This window comes from Sturnus vulgaris, chromosome 7 (assembly GCF_052056855.1).
Source record: "Sturnus vulgaris isolate bStuVul1 chromosome 7, bStuVul1.hap1, whole genome shotgun sequence".
Classification (NCBI taxonomy): Eukaryota; Metazoa; Chordata; class Aves; order Passeriformes; family Sturnidae; genus Sturnus; species Sturnus vulgaris.
In genome coordinates this window covers 31,482,487-31,495,058 of record NC_142249.1, presented here as the reverse complement: position 1 = coordinate 31,495,058, position 12,572 = coordinate 31,482,487, and the positions used below count along the sequence as shown (strand labels likewise).

Below are 12,572 nucleotides of genomic sequence, written 5' to 3'. Positions count from 1 at the left end.
AGGAGGGGTTTTAGCACCCAGTGGAGGGAGGAACTGCAGTTGGGTTGTTCCTATCAGGTTTATGGGTGCAGCTACGTTTTTATTACTCCAGTTCCAGTTCCTTTTTCGAGTGTTGTGGTTGGAGCTCTTTCCATTCATAAGCCTGTAACACCTTACCTATATCAGCTTCCTTTACCTGCTAGACAATCTCTGCTACTTGTTAATAAAAATAATTAATGAATGTCAATTCAGTGGGTAGGTAGTGAAACATAAGATAGGGTTCATAAAGAGAAAGGAACTCAAAGAGGATAGGAGCTGTTTCAACAAGAAGTCATCTTGGAGATTGTTTTCAGGGACATATTGCACTGTTAGAAGTGAACTGAAGTCCAGAATTGGTCTATATTTATTCATGCAATTTCATTAATAACTAAAGCATAGATATTAGGAATGTGTTGATGTCATGGTAGGGAGTTGGGAGGATTTACCTATCCAGATGATGTTATCTAGAGAGGACTGGATGAACCTGAAAACTGAAGAGATTGAAATCTGATAGGTATTAAGTACTCCTTGCTGCAAGGAACTTACTACTCAAAGAAAGGGACAGTGGTATGTGATGTAGGTGAATTTGCCTGTGAAGCATGGATGTTCTGGGAATGATGTGATTAGCAACAAAGAGAAGCAGAGTTGTTCTGAAGGCCTCATCAAGACTTTTCCCTATCCATGCTCCTAAATGTATTTCTCATGAGAACAGTTCTTGCAGTTAACTTTTGCCCTAAAGGGGAAAACCCACAAAGTATTCCAGCAGTCTTTTTCCAAGTAAGCAGAGCATCCAAAACCTCATTACATTCAGAACTGAAGTATTTGTAGCTGCCTTTTTGGAGTGCCTGCAATAGATGTGGTTCTCTGGTTTTACTGCTCTAAGGCCTGTTCAAGCTTCAGTGGGGTATTTCACACACATATCATATTTCATCTGTGGAAGAGCTGATGCTTGGTGCCATACAGACAAATTAAGATCTCTGAAATCATTTCCTTTTTCTCTTTGCAACATGCTATTACTCTTAATGAGGCTGAGTGCTGGCAGGTTATGTCCAGCTTTGGTATGGAAACCAGAGACTAGTGCTTTAGTCCTTTTACTGCCCCAGAGATAATTTTTTATGAGTTCTCAACTTGATCCTGAGTTCAGTGTACATGGATTTACTCCAAGAGCTCCACGTTCTGATTAGGGTTCTTCTTGGCCAGCCTGGCCATCCAAGAGCAGTACAGCTCGTCCAGTTTTGTTCTGTTGTCCTGTTGATGTGGATGAGCTGCACCATGTGTATCTGTGAATAATTTATGGACCATTATGGATTTTTGTGTTCTGGATGCAAGTTTGTGCCACTGACTGCAACCATTCAGTTATTGTAAAGGCCCTTGTCCCCCATGTCTCTTTTCAGGCTGGTCCGTGAGGTTACAGGTGTGAATGTCAACATGAGGGTCGGGATCCACAGTGGGAGAGTTCACTGCGGGGTCTTGGGCCTCAGGAAGTGGCAGTTTGATGTGTGGTCCAATGATGTCACATTAGCCAACCACATGGAAGCAGGGGGCAAAGCTGGGTAAGTTGCTTCGTCAAAGCTGTTGTGTTTATCCATGAAACTCCCACACTAAATGTGTTAGAGGCGTGGCATGGCTAAATCAATTGGGGTTTATTGCTTGCTAGTTCCAGTACATGGAACCCATCCCTGACAGGACCTGGCTTTTTAGGTGATCATCTTTCAGAGTCTACAAAACTTGCTTGTCTTTTGTCTCACTCAAGGCGCATCCACATAACAAAAGCAACCCTGAACTATCTCAATGGAGACTACGAGGTGGAGCTGGGCTTTGGAGGGGAGCGCAACGCTTACCTGAAAGAGCACAGCATTGAGACCTTCCTGATTGTGAGGTGCAGCCAGAAGCGGGTAAGAACAAAAAAACTGATGCAGGTTTAAATACCTTTAATACCTTAATCTCTCTGCCACACCAAAGTAAAGCCTTTATAGATGAGACAGTTGACATTCAGTGACAAAAATTCCTGTTTCTCTCTCCGTGAACTTTTATGTGCAGAGAAGAGAATAGCAGCCATCTGCAAAGGTGTCTGCATCAAGCTCTTTCTAATGCTTTCAAGTAAATTGTCCTCAGTTGTTTTCAAAATCATGTTGAAAAATTTTGTTAATATAGATATGTATTTTGTAGAAGTACTTAAAGGAATGGATTAAAACCACAAGGATCTTTTCTGTCAGATTCCAGAGGTGATTTTGTCTGCCTGCTGACCAGATGAATGAACATGAAGATTAGGGCAGTTCCTATCATTGCTTTACAACTCTCTTTCTGAAGATGAGAATTGGTCCACTGTAATGACCAATCATCATTGTGACAGTAAGATGAGATCACACCAACATAGGTCAGCTGCACAAAATAAGGTTATGAGGGCACTACTGACTTGAACTTGAATCAAGGCAAACTCAAGTGGACTTCAGCTGATAAATCTTTTTTGTGACACTGCTGATAGCAAATTATCACTATTTTGTGTTCTTTTTAAAAACAGTAGACTGAAAAACTAGACAAGGATCTTTTAGATCTAGTTGAGCATAGCCAATAATATTTCTCTTAGTAATTTCTGCAATGAAGCCCCTACTTTGCTTATCACAGTATGGGCAAACATATACAGACTGGCCTGAATTGAAAATAATTTTATATATTTCTGAATCTAAAACCAATTAAACCTTCCCACATCTGTAAATATGACTGCCATGAGATTAAGTGAATTAGTGTTTGTGTCATGTTGCAACAGCGTGGTTGATTTGAATAACTAACACCTGTACAGAAAGACTTTGCTACCATTGCCTCATTTCCTGAGAGAATGGAAGTCTTAAATCTCCTTAATGGATATTGTGTAAAAAAATCTCCAAGAAAATCCTTTATCATCTGCTAAAGAGAGAAGCTGATGTTTTGGTGTCTATCTGCTCATAAAATAAATCTCATTAACAATTGTCATCTTCAAAAGAGGATTAGAACTTACGGCAAATTTATTGTTCCTGAGCATCACTGCCTGTCAGTGAGACAGCTGATGTTTCAGGTATTCCTCTTTCCTGGGCAGTTTTAAGAATATAAGCCACAATACCCTTGTGGTCAGACCCCATCTTCTAGAGTGGAGAACCTATACTGACTTCTTAAATCACGCAGTCACCAGGTTGTCTGCATGTTCTTGTGGAGAACCAAAAGTTTCTCGAGAGGAGATGAAAACCTAAGATCAGGATTCTGCTGATTGCAAGTGTTGACAAAAAAAGCCTCAGAAACAGAGACTTCAGAGTGCTTGGCACCTGACTTCATTGCTGAACATGGGATGTATTTTGAGTAGGAGATGGGACAGAGACTCATAAGAGATATGGGTTCCACACCAGACATAGGTTTTTGAGGAACTTGCTTTTTTATGCCTTGATTTGCCATAGGAAAATAAAATGGGCCATTCTGTAACTGCTTTATATGTATTTATTGCAGCTCTGTTACACAGTGTAGCCCTTAGCTAAAGTCTCTGAGCACTGCTATTACACTGCTGTAATGTGCTGTGTCCCAGAGTACCTAAAAATTGGGACATTTGCATGACTTATGTAATTATTTGGCTAAATTGAAATATAAAAAAGCAGCTACCCAGTGTCATGGGTATTAGGTGTTTGGAGTTTGAGAAGTTTCTGTTTTGCCCATACTGCTGGAACTTTTGTGCTCCCATAGCTATTTTTTCTCTCTCTGTGAACAGTTTTATAGAATCATAAGAAGCCTTAGATTGGAAAGGACCTTAAAGATCATCTTGTCTCAACCCCACTGTCAGGGCAAGGACACTTTCCATTAGACCAGGTTGCTCAAAGCCCCATCCAGCCTGACCTTGGACACTTCCAGGGATGGGACATCCACTATTTCTCTTGACAATCTATTCCAGTGTTTAAAGTTCTCTCCCTGTTTGAAAACTCATTTTCACCTAGCATGAGGATCAGAAGAGAGAAAAGCTTTTGCCCATTGTCAGTTCAGTCAGTCTTGTACTTTTTGCCTGATGGTGGGCAAAGTTCTGGTACTTGACTTTTCCTTTCATTTCTGCTTGCTTTTAATGACATCTTGTGATGTATTTAGACAGGTTTTCAGTTCATTCTGTTCCAGTAATGGCCATAAAATGTTCACCTAACTTAGTGGAGAGTTCCTGTGAGTTGTGTCTGGGTTCCTGCTGTCCTGGCACATAAGACTTGGCATTAGCATTGACCTGAGAGCAGCTCCAGGTAACTGCCTGAGCTGTTCCTCACTTCACACAGCAGAAGTATCTGGACACCTGGTTCATCAGTCCCACAGCCAGCAACACTCAACAATACCATGACTTATGATAAGTAGATAAAATGTAAGGGTATGTGTTCTGTACCTTTTCTGCTTACTGTTGCCATGGGGAGCCACAACTTTTTTGTCTTTTTGTTTTGTTTGTTTGACTTTTTCATCGTGTTAATGCCATTTCTTGGGCATAGAGTAAGTGGGAGGACCATCTATCTAATATTTTTGTTCCAGGAACTGAAAATAGCTTCTTCTTTGAATTTTTTTTTCTTTTTCCTTTTTAAAAATGCTATTAACTGGAATATAGTCAGTGCAGTTTTAGGAGGGAAAAAGGCTAGATGCTGCTCCTTCAGTCTTTAATAATATTGCTAGACCTCAAAATATAATCCTTGGTTTCTGTCTGATACACAGAAGAGTTGCTTTCTATTAAATGAGAACAAAATGCAAAGTTTTAAAATCTAGTCTTTTTGGATTTTTTTTCTCCTCATCTTTACCTCCAGATCTACTTTCACCTTTCTGTTTTCCCTGTCCTGTGATTCTGCTGCCCTCATGGGTGAGCACTTGCTTGTAAAGCATATAAAAGGATGAAATTAGCAGGTTCTGCCATAAAGGTCTGTTGAATCTTTGCTGTGGTTTGTTTGCTCCCATTAGTGCTAGCACTGGGCTGCTCTAAAACCTAGCTGTCCTCGTTTTCTGCTGTCTGTCAGCAATTGGATCCCCTCTCCCTCTCCTTTTTTCTCCTGAGACAGACTCTTCTAATGTCTTCACACAGCAAAGAAGAGACAAGCACAACCTCTCATATTTTCTTACTCATCAAATGAAACCTTTACCTTTTGCAAAGCTGGATTATCTCAGTGTCTCCTATTTATTCTGTGATGAACTAATGTGATTCCTGATAATGAAATGAAGAGTCTGTAATCTCTAAGGGAATGATCATGCATTTTGTACACTTGTAGACTTTGTACAATGTCTCAACTTCTCTTTCTACTGTGTTAGTCCTCAAATGTTGAGTGCTAATACTCCTTTCCTTCCTATCTATCAAATACACCTCTGCTGCTCTCGTTAGCCAAATCTGTCATTGCCCACTTGCTGCCAGGTGAGGTAAGAAAAAATTCTACCAAATCTGCCGTGAAGAGCAGTAACTGAGTAACTCTGCTAGTAGCTTTCATCCAGACTAATACTTCCTCATTCAGCACTGTCTCTTGCTATTTCCCAGCTTCATATTCCCCATCTGTCTTAGTCCTTACTCTCCAGCACAGCACTCTGTCAAATGCTCTATGGAAGAAACAAAGCCAGTGACAGCTACTGCATTTTCTTCTCTTTAGAAAAATTTGGATTCAAGGCTGTTAATCCAAACCCAGCATTAGCTGCTCTACAAGCTCTGTGTCATGATCACTGACTAAATAGTTATTAAAAATATCTGTTACCAGAAATGAAATGGAATTTGGCAGTTTTCCACAGATCTGGAATGGAGGTTGTCTTTCTGACTTCAGCACATCACACTTCAAGTTTTGCTTCTAGACATGGTTTAGTGGGACTTGGCAGTGCTGTGTTTACAGTTGTATTTAATGATCCTAAATGCAACCTAAATGATTCTATGAATCAGTGCTTTCCATTTATAACCCTATGCTTATGAGCCTTCTTCTCTTTTGCCTGTACTGTGGCAGTAGTGATTACCTGGAAAAAAACAGTCTGCTCCTTCAGTTCTACAGTAATGAAGAATTTTAAGTTCCTGTTATCCTCGCATGGTATAGGGTGATTTACAGGTGATGACAGGGTGATTTATACAAGGTAAGTTCGGTCCTTATCTAGTTAATTTTCACAGTTATTTGGATATGTGTTGTTAATGGACTTACTACAATGGCATGGTAGAAATACAGTAATTCTCCAAGGAAATCTTTGCCTTTCTTCCTTACTGGCTTCATTCTTTATCTGAAAGCCTGTATTTCCAGACAAACAGCAATTTATCAGCTACAGTTACTAAAACTGTTGCCCACATTTTAGTGATTCCCAAAGTTAACCCCTAGGCATCGCAATGGCCTGCTCAGCAATGTCTTTACCCTTCTATAGAGCGGTTTTGTTTTATCCATGTTACACGGGGCTTGTTTACCTTACCCTGCAGACTGCAGCATTCATATCGCATAACTCTGGTCCTCCACCTTCACAACTTTTATATCTGCCCTTCTGAATCTTATTCAAAACATTTGTCCCAGTCGTTATTGCTATCTTATCACTTCCCTGATATTCTTATAGTACTCTGTTTAATTATTCCCAGTTCTTGTGCTGCCCAAGTTTCTGGTGTTTGTACAGGAGCATGTCACTCGCTTTCTGCTTCACTCTGAGAAGGGTGGAAAATGTGTTTGGAGAAGTAGGAAACAGACCTTAAGATGAATAAGAGTTTAACAGCACTTAGTTTTACAGCTAGTTTTATTGTCCTCAACACTGTCAGAAATCTAGGGGAATGCTTTGCTTTGAACACAAGGAGAAACAAAATGTGCCTGCGAGCAGATGAGCAGTACTGCTGACCAAACACGCTGTGCTGAGTGCACAAAGTCTGCAAAGGGAAAAAATGTTTATTTTTTCTAATGTCTTTCAATTGATTACACTTGGGTGTTTCTTTTAACAATAGCAGGTACACACCAGTTAAAGGATTGCTGATGGTGGCCTTGAAACAGCTCAACAAAACTTTGGCTGTAACTCCTAGAAAAACAATTCTCATTCTTTTCTAAATAGTGCCCTGGAATTCCGTCCAGCTGAAGAAACAAAATGGTCCTTTAAATGTTGAGCATGTGACTCTCCTAAAACACAATCAATCTAATGTGATGATTCCTCAATTTAACACATTTAATCAGAGCTCAGCAGGGTTCCACTCATGCAGATTTATGAAGGCAGTGGTTTGGAGCATGTAGCACTACTCGAAACATCATGCACATGTCAGAAGGACTTCAAGAAAATTTAAAGAATAACATGTAGATAAATATGATATGGCTACTCTATGATCAGATTTCACTGTTGCATTGATAGTGATCAATATGTTGGGAAATCCTATCACACACACTGAAGAAGTACCAGGTATTGATTCAATTGATAAGTACAAGAAAACCTTAGCTCTTTCTGCAGTTCTGCTGTAGCATTGCCATAGCTCAGTGTGTGGGAACTGGTGGTGGGAACACAATAAAACCCCTGGGAATCAGATTTACAGTCTCTTTGTGAGTCCAGATTTGAAAAGTTCCCACAACAGCCTTCTGGAGTTCAGCCACCTAAAATCTGAAAAACTCGTTGCTGTCAGAAACTTTTGCACCTTCTTCTCTTGTTTGTAGTACCTGTAATGGGTAGGACTGAAAGGTATCACCACTTCTCTTTCTTTGTTCTTCTTTTCCAGTCTTGTTATGCCTTAGGCAGCCTTGTGTGCAAGTTATCCTTATGCTGTCACTAAGCCAGGAAGAAACAGAGGAGGCATCCTCATAAATTTCCACAGAGGAGCTGTGACCCATCTAATGCTTCATTTTTAGAATTTAGAACTTGTTATTTTCATTACTCACTGAACAAGTGATTTTGCAGAAAATAAACTATCTCAAGTTTTTAAAACAACAGGTTTTATTTTTTCTTTAATAAGCGTTGATGTTAACAGCAAAGTCCTATTGTTCAAGATGACATAGTAGAACATTATGTAATGTGGAAAAGCAAAAGTGCAGGGTGCTTTTATATATGTGTTTTAATCTGATTGGAAATATTGCTGAAACATAGTCCACAATCCAGTGGAAACTTCCTACAAGAGGTGGGGGGGAAATACTGCCAGAGTTCATGAAGCCATGGAAAATTTATGGCGCCTGACCTCATGGTTAGAAACAATCTCAGAATTACATGTTTACCCATTTGTCCTGTCCTTACCTCAGTCCAGATGTGTCAATAAATATGTATGAGATCTTTTATTTCCTTCAAATTCATCAAGTAATGCTTCAGACTCACTAGCATTTGCAGCAGGCACGAGGATCACTCATGGGCTGAGAGGGGTAGTATGTCTTCATGGACTTTGGCATTAAGGTTTTTCTCAAATTCTAACCAAATTTACTAACTCATGGGGAAAAAAAACTGCTGTATATCACTTTTATCATCTGTTGATGTAATGGCATTTGTAAAGTAACCACATAGCTTTGCTTTTATGGGTCCCCAGACTGGTTTCAACATCTGGGGTTTTTTATTCCATTTGGTTGAAAACCCTCCCCTTAGCTGGAATAAAATGGATTGACAGTGTCACTTCTGTTATTGAAAAACAATATCTATTTGCTTGGAGATAATGAAACTGTATTTCCTACCAGTTTTCTGGCATCATGTCATAAAAGAAAGAAGCATAACTATGAAAAAGATTGCATAACTGGAAAAGCCACAAGAAAGTATTACAAATGATGGCAAAGACTATAAAGAGCAACAAGTCTTAAAAAACAAAACCTCGAATCAACTCAAATCTGGACATCAAGATTTCATCACTAATGTATTTTTAGAAACATTTAAAAGATGTCTCTCCTGGAGGTTATCCAGTGGCTCTGTCATGGTTGTTCATGTGAAACTCAGCTGGTGCCAAGTGCTGGAATTTTCACCCATTGCAGATGAGCCAGTGGTGGGTTCAATGTGGGGAAGAGGTGATGTGGGAGGCACTTGCTGTCCTGGAAGCATCCATATGGGAACATCTCTGGTTCCCCTGATGGTCATCCCAGGGAGCTGACAGCTCCCTTAGGTCTGCTCCCACAGACATTCCTCGTGAGCCTACACTTGTCATCCTGGCTGGGTGAAGGTCTTTGCTGGCACCCTGGAGCTGCAGGACCACTGCTGCTCAGTGTCACGGGGCCAGCTGCTGTGGGGCACAGGGTTCCTGTCACAGGTGGCCCCGTGGCCAGGAAGCTGCAGCCCCACGTGCTCAGCAGTGTTTGGTGCCCGTGTGGTGAGCTGTGGTCTCAAGGGAAATGTCATTGTAGCTGCCTTGCAAGGAGAGAGAAGATGATTTCCCATGCTTGTCAATCAGGCAGCTTTCTCCAGCACTGAATTTCAGCAAGTCTTTTTAAATTTCTTTTTAAAAACCCTAATTTAAGGCAGCACAGCACTTGACATTTAACTCTGTGGTTACCATGGAGATAACACCAGGTATTTTGCAAACTCCTGAGAGGTACAAGTTACACTGAATAGTGGGGAATCAAAATAAATAGGTATGGAATGCAGACTCCAGGCAAGAAAAGCAGTGGACCTACTTGTATTGTCAAATAACACTTGAACCAAAATTTTAGAGCTGAAAGCAATGGAGGCTTTCTTTTTAAATAACTCTGTTGTCTGGAAATCCAAAATTAGCTATTAAGTCTGGTTTTTTCTCTAATGTCATTGAAGCAGCAATTCTCTTGGAAAAAGTTTAATCTCTCAAGTAATAAGCAATGATCCTTACCTTCTGAATTTTCAAGCTCTCCAGAGTTTGTATTAAGCAAGGATATAATAATTGGCACCCCTCTGCCTTCTGAGTCAGTACAGGTAAATCACACAAACCTCCCTGAGCCAGTCTGCAGTGCAGCCCTTGGTAGAGGGACTTCTGTCCTCAGAACACATTCCATGTGGAAACCTGCCTGTCTTTTTGAATAGGGACTATATTCAAAATAAAGAACTAATCTGCCTGTTGTTGAGCCTAGTTCCATGGTGCACTTCTGTACACTTGGAACTGGCACTGAGCTTGAATGAAACCTGTCTGATAGATCCTGTGCTAACCTCACAGTAAGCTCCCATTGCAGCCAAGAGTCAAAGCCTTGATAACAAAATCAAAGACTTTGTCCAAACTTCAGGAGAATTGGTGTCAATGTCAAATTGGAAGCTAGCACTAGAGTTGGGAAGACCATTTTGTCACACTCTGCAATTGTATTACCCTTAACATGTACACAGTTTTTTGCAAGATTTACATGCTTTCCATAGCATGTCTGGGAATATGCTCTTGCAAGTGTGGAAAATTATTTGCTTGTGCCTATGTAGAAAGGTGTTCTGTATTTCCATAGCTTCAAGGAGATTCAAGGCTCCTATTCTTCAAGCAAATCACTCTGTGTGTTGTTTCTCTTCTAGATGTAACTCTTCCTTTGCTTTTTGAGGACCCTCTGTGTAGTATCTCAGCTTGGAGCTGCAATTTTCTATCTGAAATTATTCAGTTTGATTCAATTTTCTAATAAAGAGAACAGATGTCTCCATTTTGGAATGCTCCCCGTGTTTATACAGGTTATGGTGGTTGTTCAGAACAAGTAAAGGAACAAAATGATGGGCACCACTTGAGTAAAGTGTTCTAAAATAAGAGAAGGAGATGGTGGACTGGGACTGCTTCTGATCAGCGGCTGCTTCATAGAGTTCAAGGTGCAAAGCCAGCTTTTGGAGCGAGAGATCAGAAGTGAGAGATGCTTGGGGAATGAGTGGCGTGTAAAAGTATGAAAATTGATTATGCATTTCTCTCTGGTTTGTGTTCCAGAAAGACGAGAAAGCCACGATAGCCAAGATGAACCGCCAGCGTGCCAATTCCATCAGCCATAACCCCCCACACTGGGGTGTTGACCGGCCCTTTTACAACCACCTGGGAGGCCACCAGGTCTCCAAGGAGATGAAGAGAATGGTAATGCCTTGCTTTATGGACATTAATTTATTTTCTTCTTAATACACTGTTATATATCCCTCCTGCTTTGTCTGAAGGTTTTTACAGCCCCGAGGGCGTTTTCCAAACGGGGGTGGAAAATTCTACTTTGACTCCAGAAATAACAATAATCGGTACATCTGGAGGTGAGTGATTGTGAGATGAGGCACAAGGTTGTTTGAGAGGGGAAGGGAGATTGAATGGCACAAAGAAGGCTCTTTTGTCTGACTTGTCCCACATTCTGAACACTCATCCAGGCTGTGAGAGAAGAAGTGATTATCTGCAAAAACTGCTCCATCACCCAAGCATTCAAGAGGCATCTGACATACATTTCTATTAGCTCAGTACCTGCAGAGATTTCTGGCTTGCATTGTCACAGCCAGGTGCTGTTCTCTCTAAGCTGTGTGTTCGTGGGGCCCCAGGGATGTCACTGCCTTGTTTAATCCTGGAGAATACATTCTGGAGTACATGGATTAATTGGCCTAAGGTAGCAGGCATCTTCATTTCTTTCTTGTACCTCTCACAGTCTTTCTAAATTAAAACGAACAAGAGCTAATTACCAATTCAATTGCACTGAGAGGACTTTTACGCCTTGTTTTACATAAAGGTGTAGATGATATATTTGTTTTCTTCAATAAAGATTAAGAAGATAGTTTATATTATAGTGGCTATTTTTAATAATAATAGAAATATTTAGCACTTCTATAATTGCATGCATAATCAGATTGTTCTATAACCTTATGCTGTTTTGACCCTTCATGCACAGTCAAAAGTGTCTATTTGTTACTCACTTTGTTGTCTATAGTCAAAATTCTGCTCCAGGTCACCAAAGCCTTTAAGTATTTACAAACATTTACGAACATGAGATTCAATCCCACAGTTTAAAAATTTGGGCATAGCTATAAGAAACTGCATATGGTATCCTTTAAAGATAAAATATAAAAAATAAAGATAAAAATGCTGGCACATTTATTAATAGTTGGTGCTAATATTATTAAATCTTAATATTATTTTACAGTGCTAAAGCAAATTTCTTAGTCTCCATAGTAATAGTAATGTTTCTTTCATTTCTCAGATCTGCAAATGAGAGCTTCTGACATGAGCATGCAGATCAGTGGAACCGTGCATTTTTTATGTGGGCTTTTCAATAGGGTGTGCTCAATAGGCATGACATTATTAGAAGAGACTAATCACACTAGCACATAATTATAATTATAAGTTTCTTTGAATAGCTTTTAAGGGGTTCTTGAAGCCTTCTGTTCAGAAACAAGGTGTATGCATGCCAAGTGGTACTATGCTTCTTGGTGTTAATTACAGTTTGCCGTGTCTAGCCAGTTGTTCAGTTGGAAAAACATAATTATTTATTGAAATACCAAGCTGAGTCCTAAAAACTTCACTGCCCCTCACTTGTAGGAGGAGAGACTTACTTTTTTTTCCTTTATGTTGAGCCCTTCCTTCTAATGCTATTTTCCTTCTTGAAAATTCAGCAGCTCAGAAAGTCTCTTCTACTCAATCTGCCTCTTGTATTAAGCTCTCTTTTGAGAAGCTGATGTTGCATGCATCAGGCTGTTTCTTGAAAACCAACTGAAACCTGATTCAGATGTATTCTTTTCAGCTAGACTTTTTG

The 12,572-nt window shown here is 40.0% G+C and overlaps 1 protein-coding gene across 1 annotated transcript in view; it reads left to right on the top strand.

The window, feature by feature from the left end:
- ADCY5 (adenylate cyclase 5) overlaps positions 1 to 12,572 on the top strand; it is a 202,653-nt gene that overhangs the window by 148,146 nt on the left and 41,935 nt on the right. Inside the window, exons 6-8 of the mRNA XM_014871774.2 lie at positions 1,413 to 1,571; positions 1,772 to 1,913; positions 10,787 to 10,927. Coding sequence (XP_014727260.1) covers positions 1,413 to 1,571; positions 1,772 to 1,913; positions 10,787 to 10,927 — 442 coding nt within the window. The remainder of the gene's footprint in view (positions 1 to 1,412; positions 1,572 to 1,771; positions 1,914 to 10,786; positions 10,928 to 12,572) is intronic.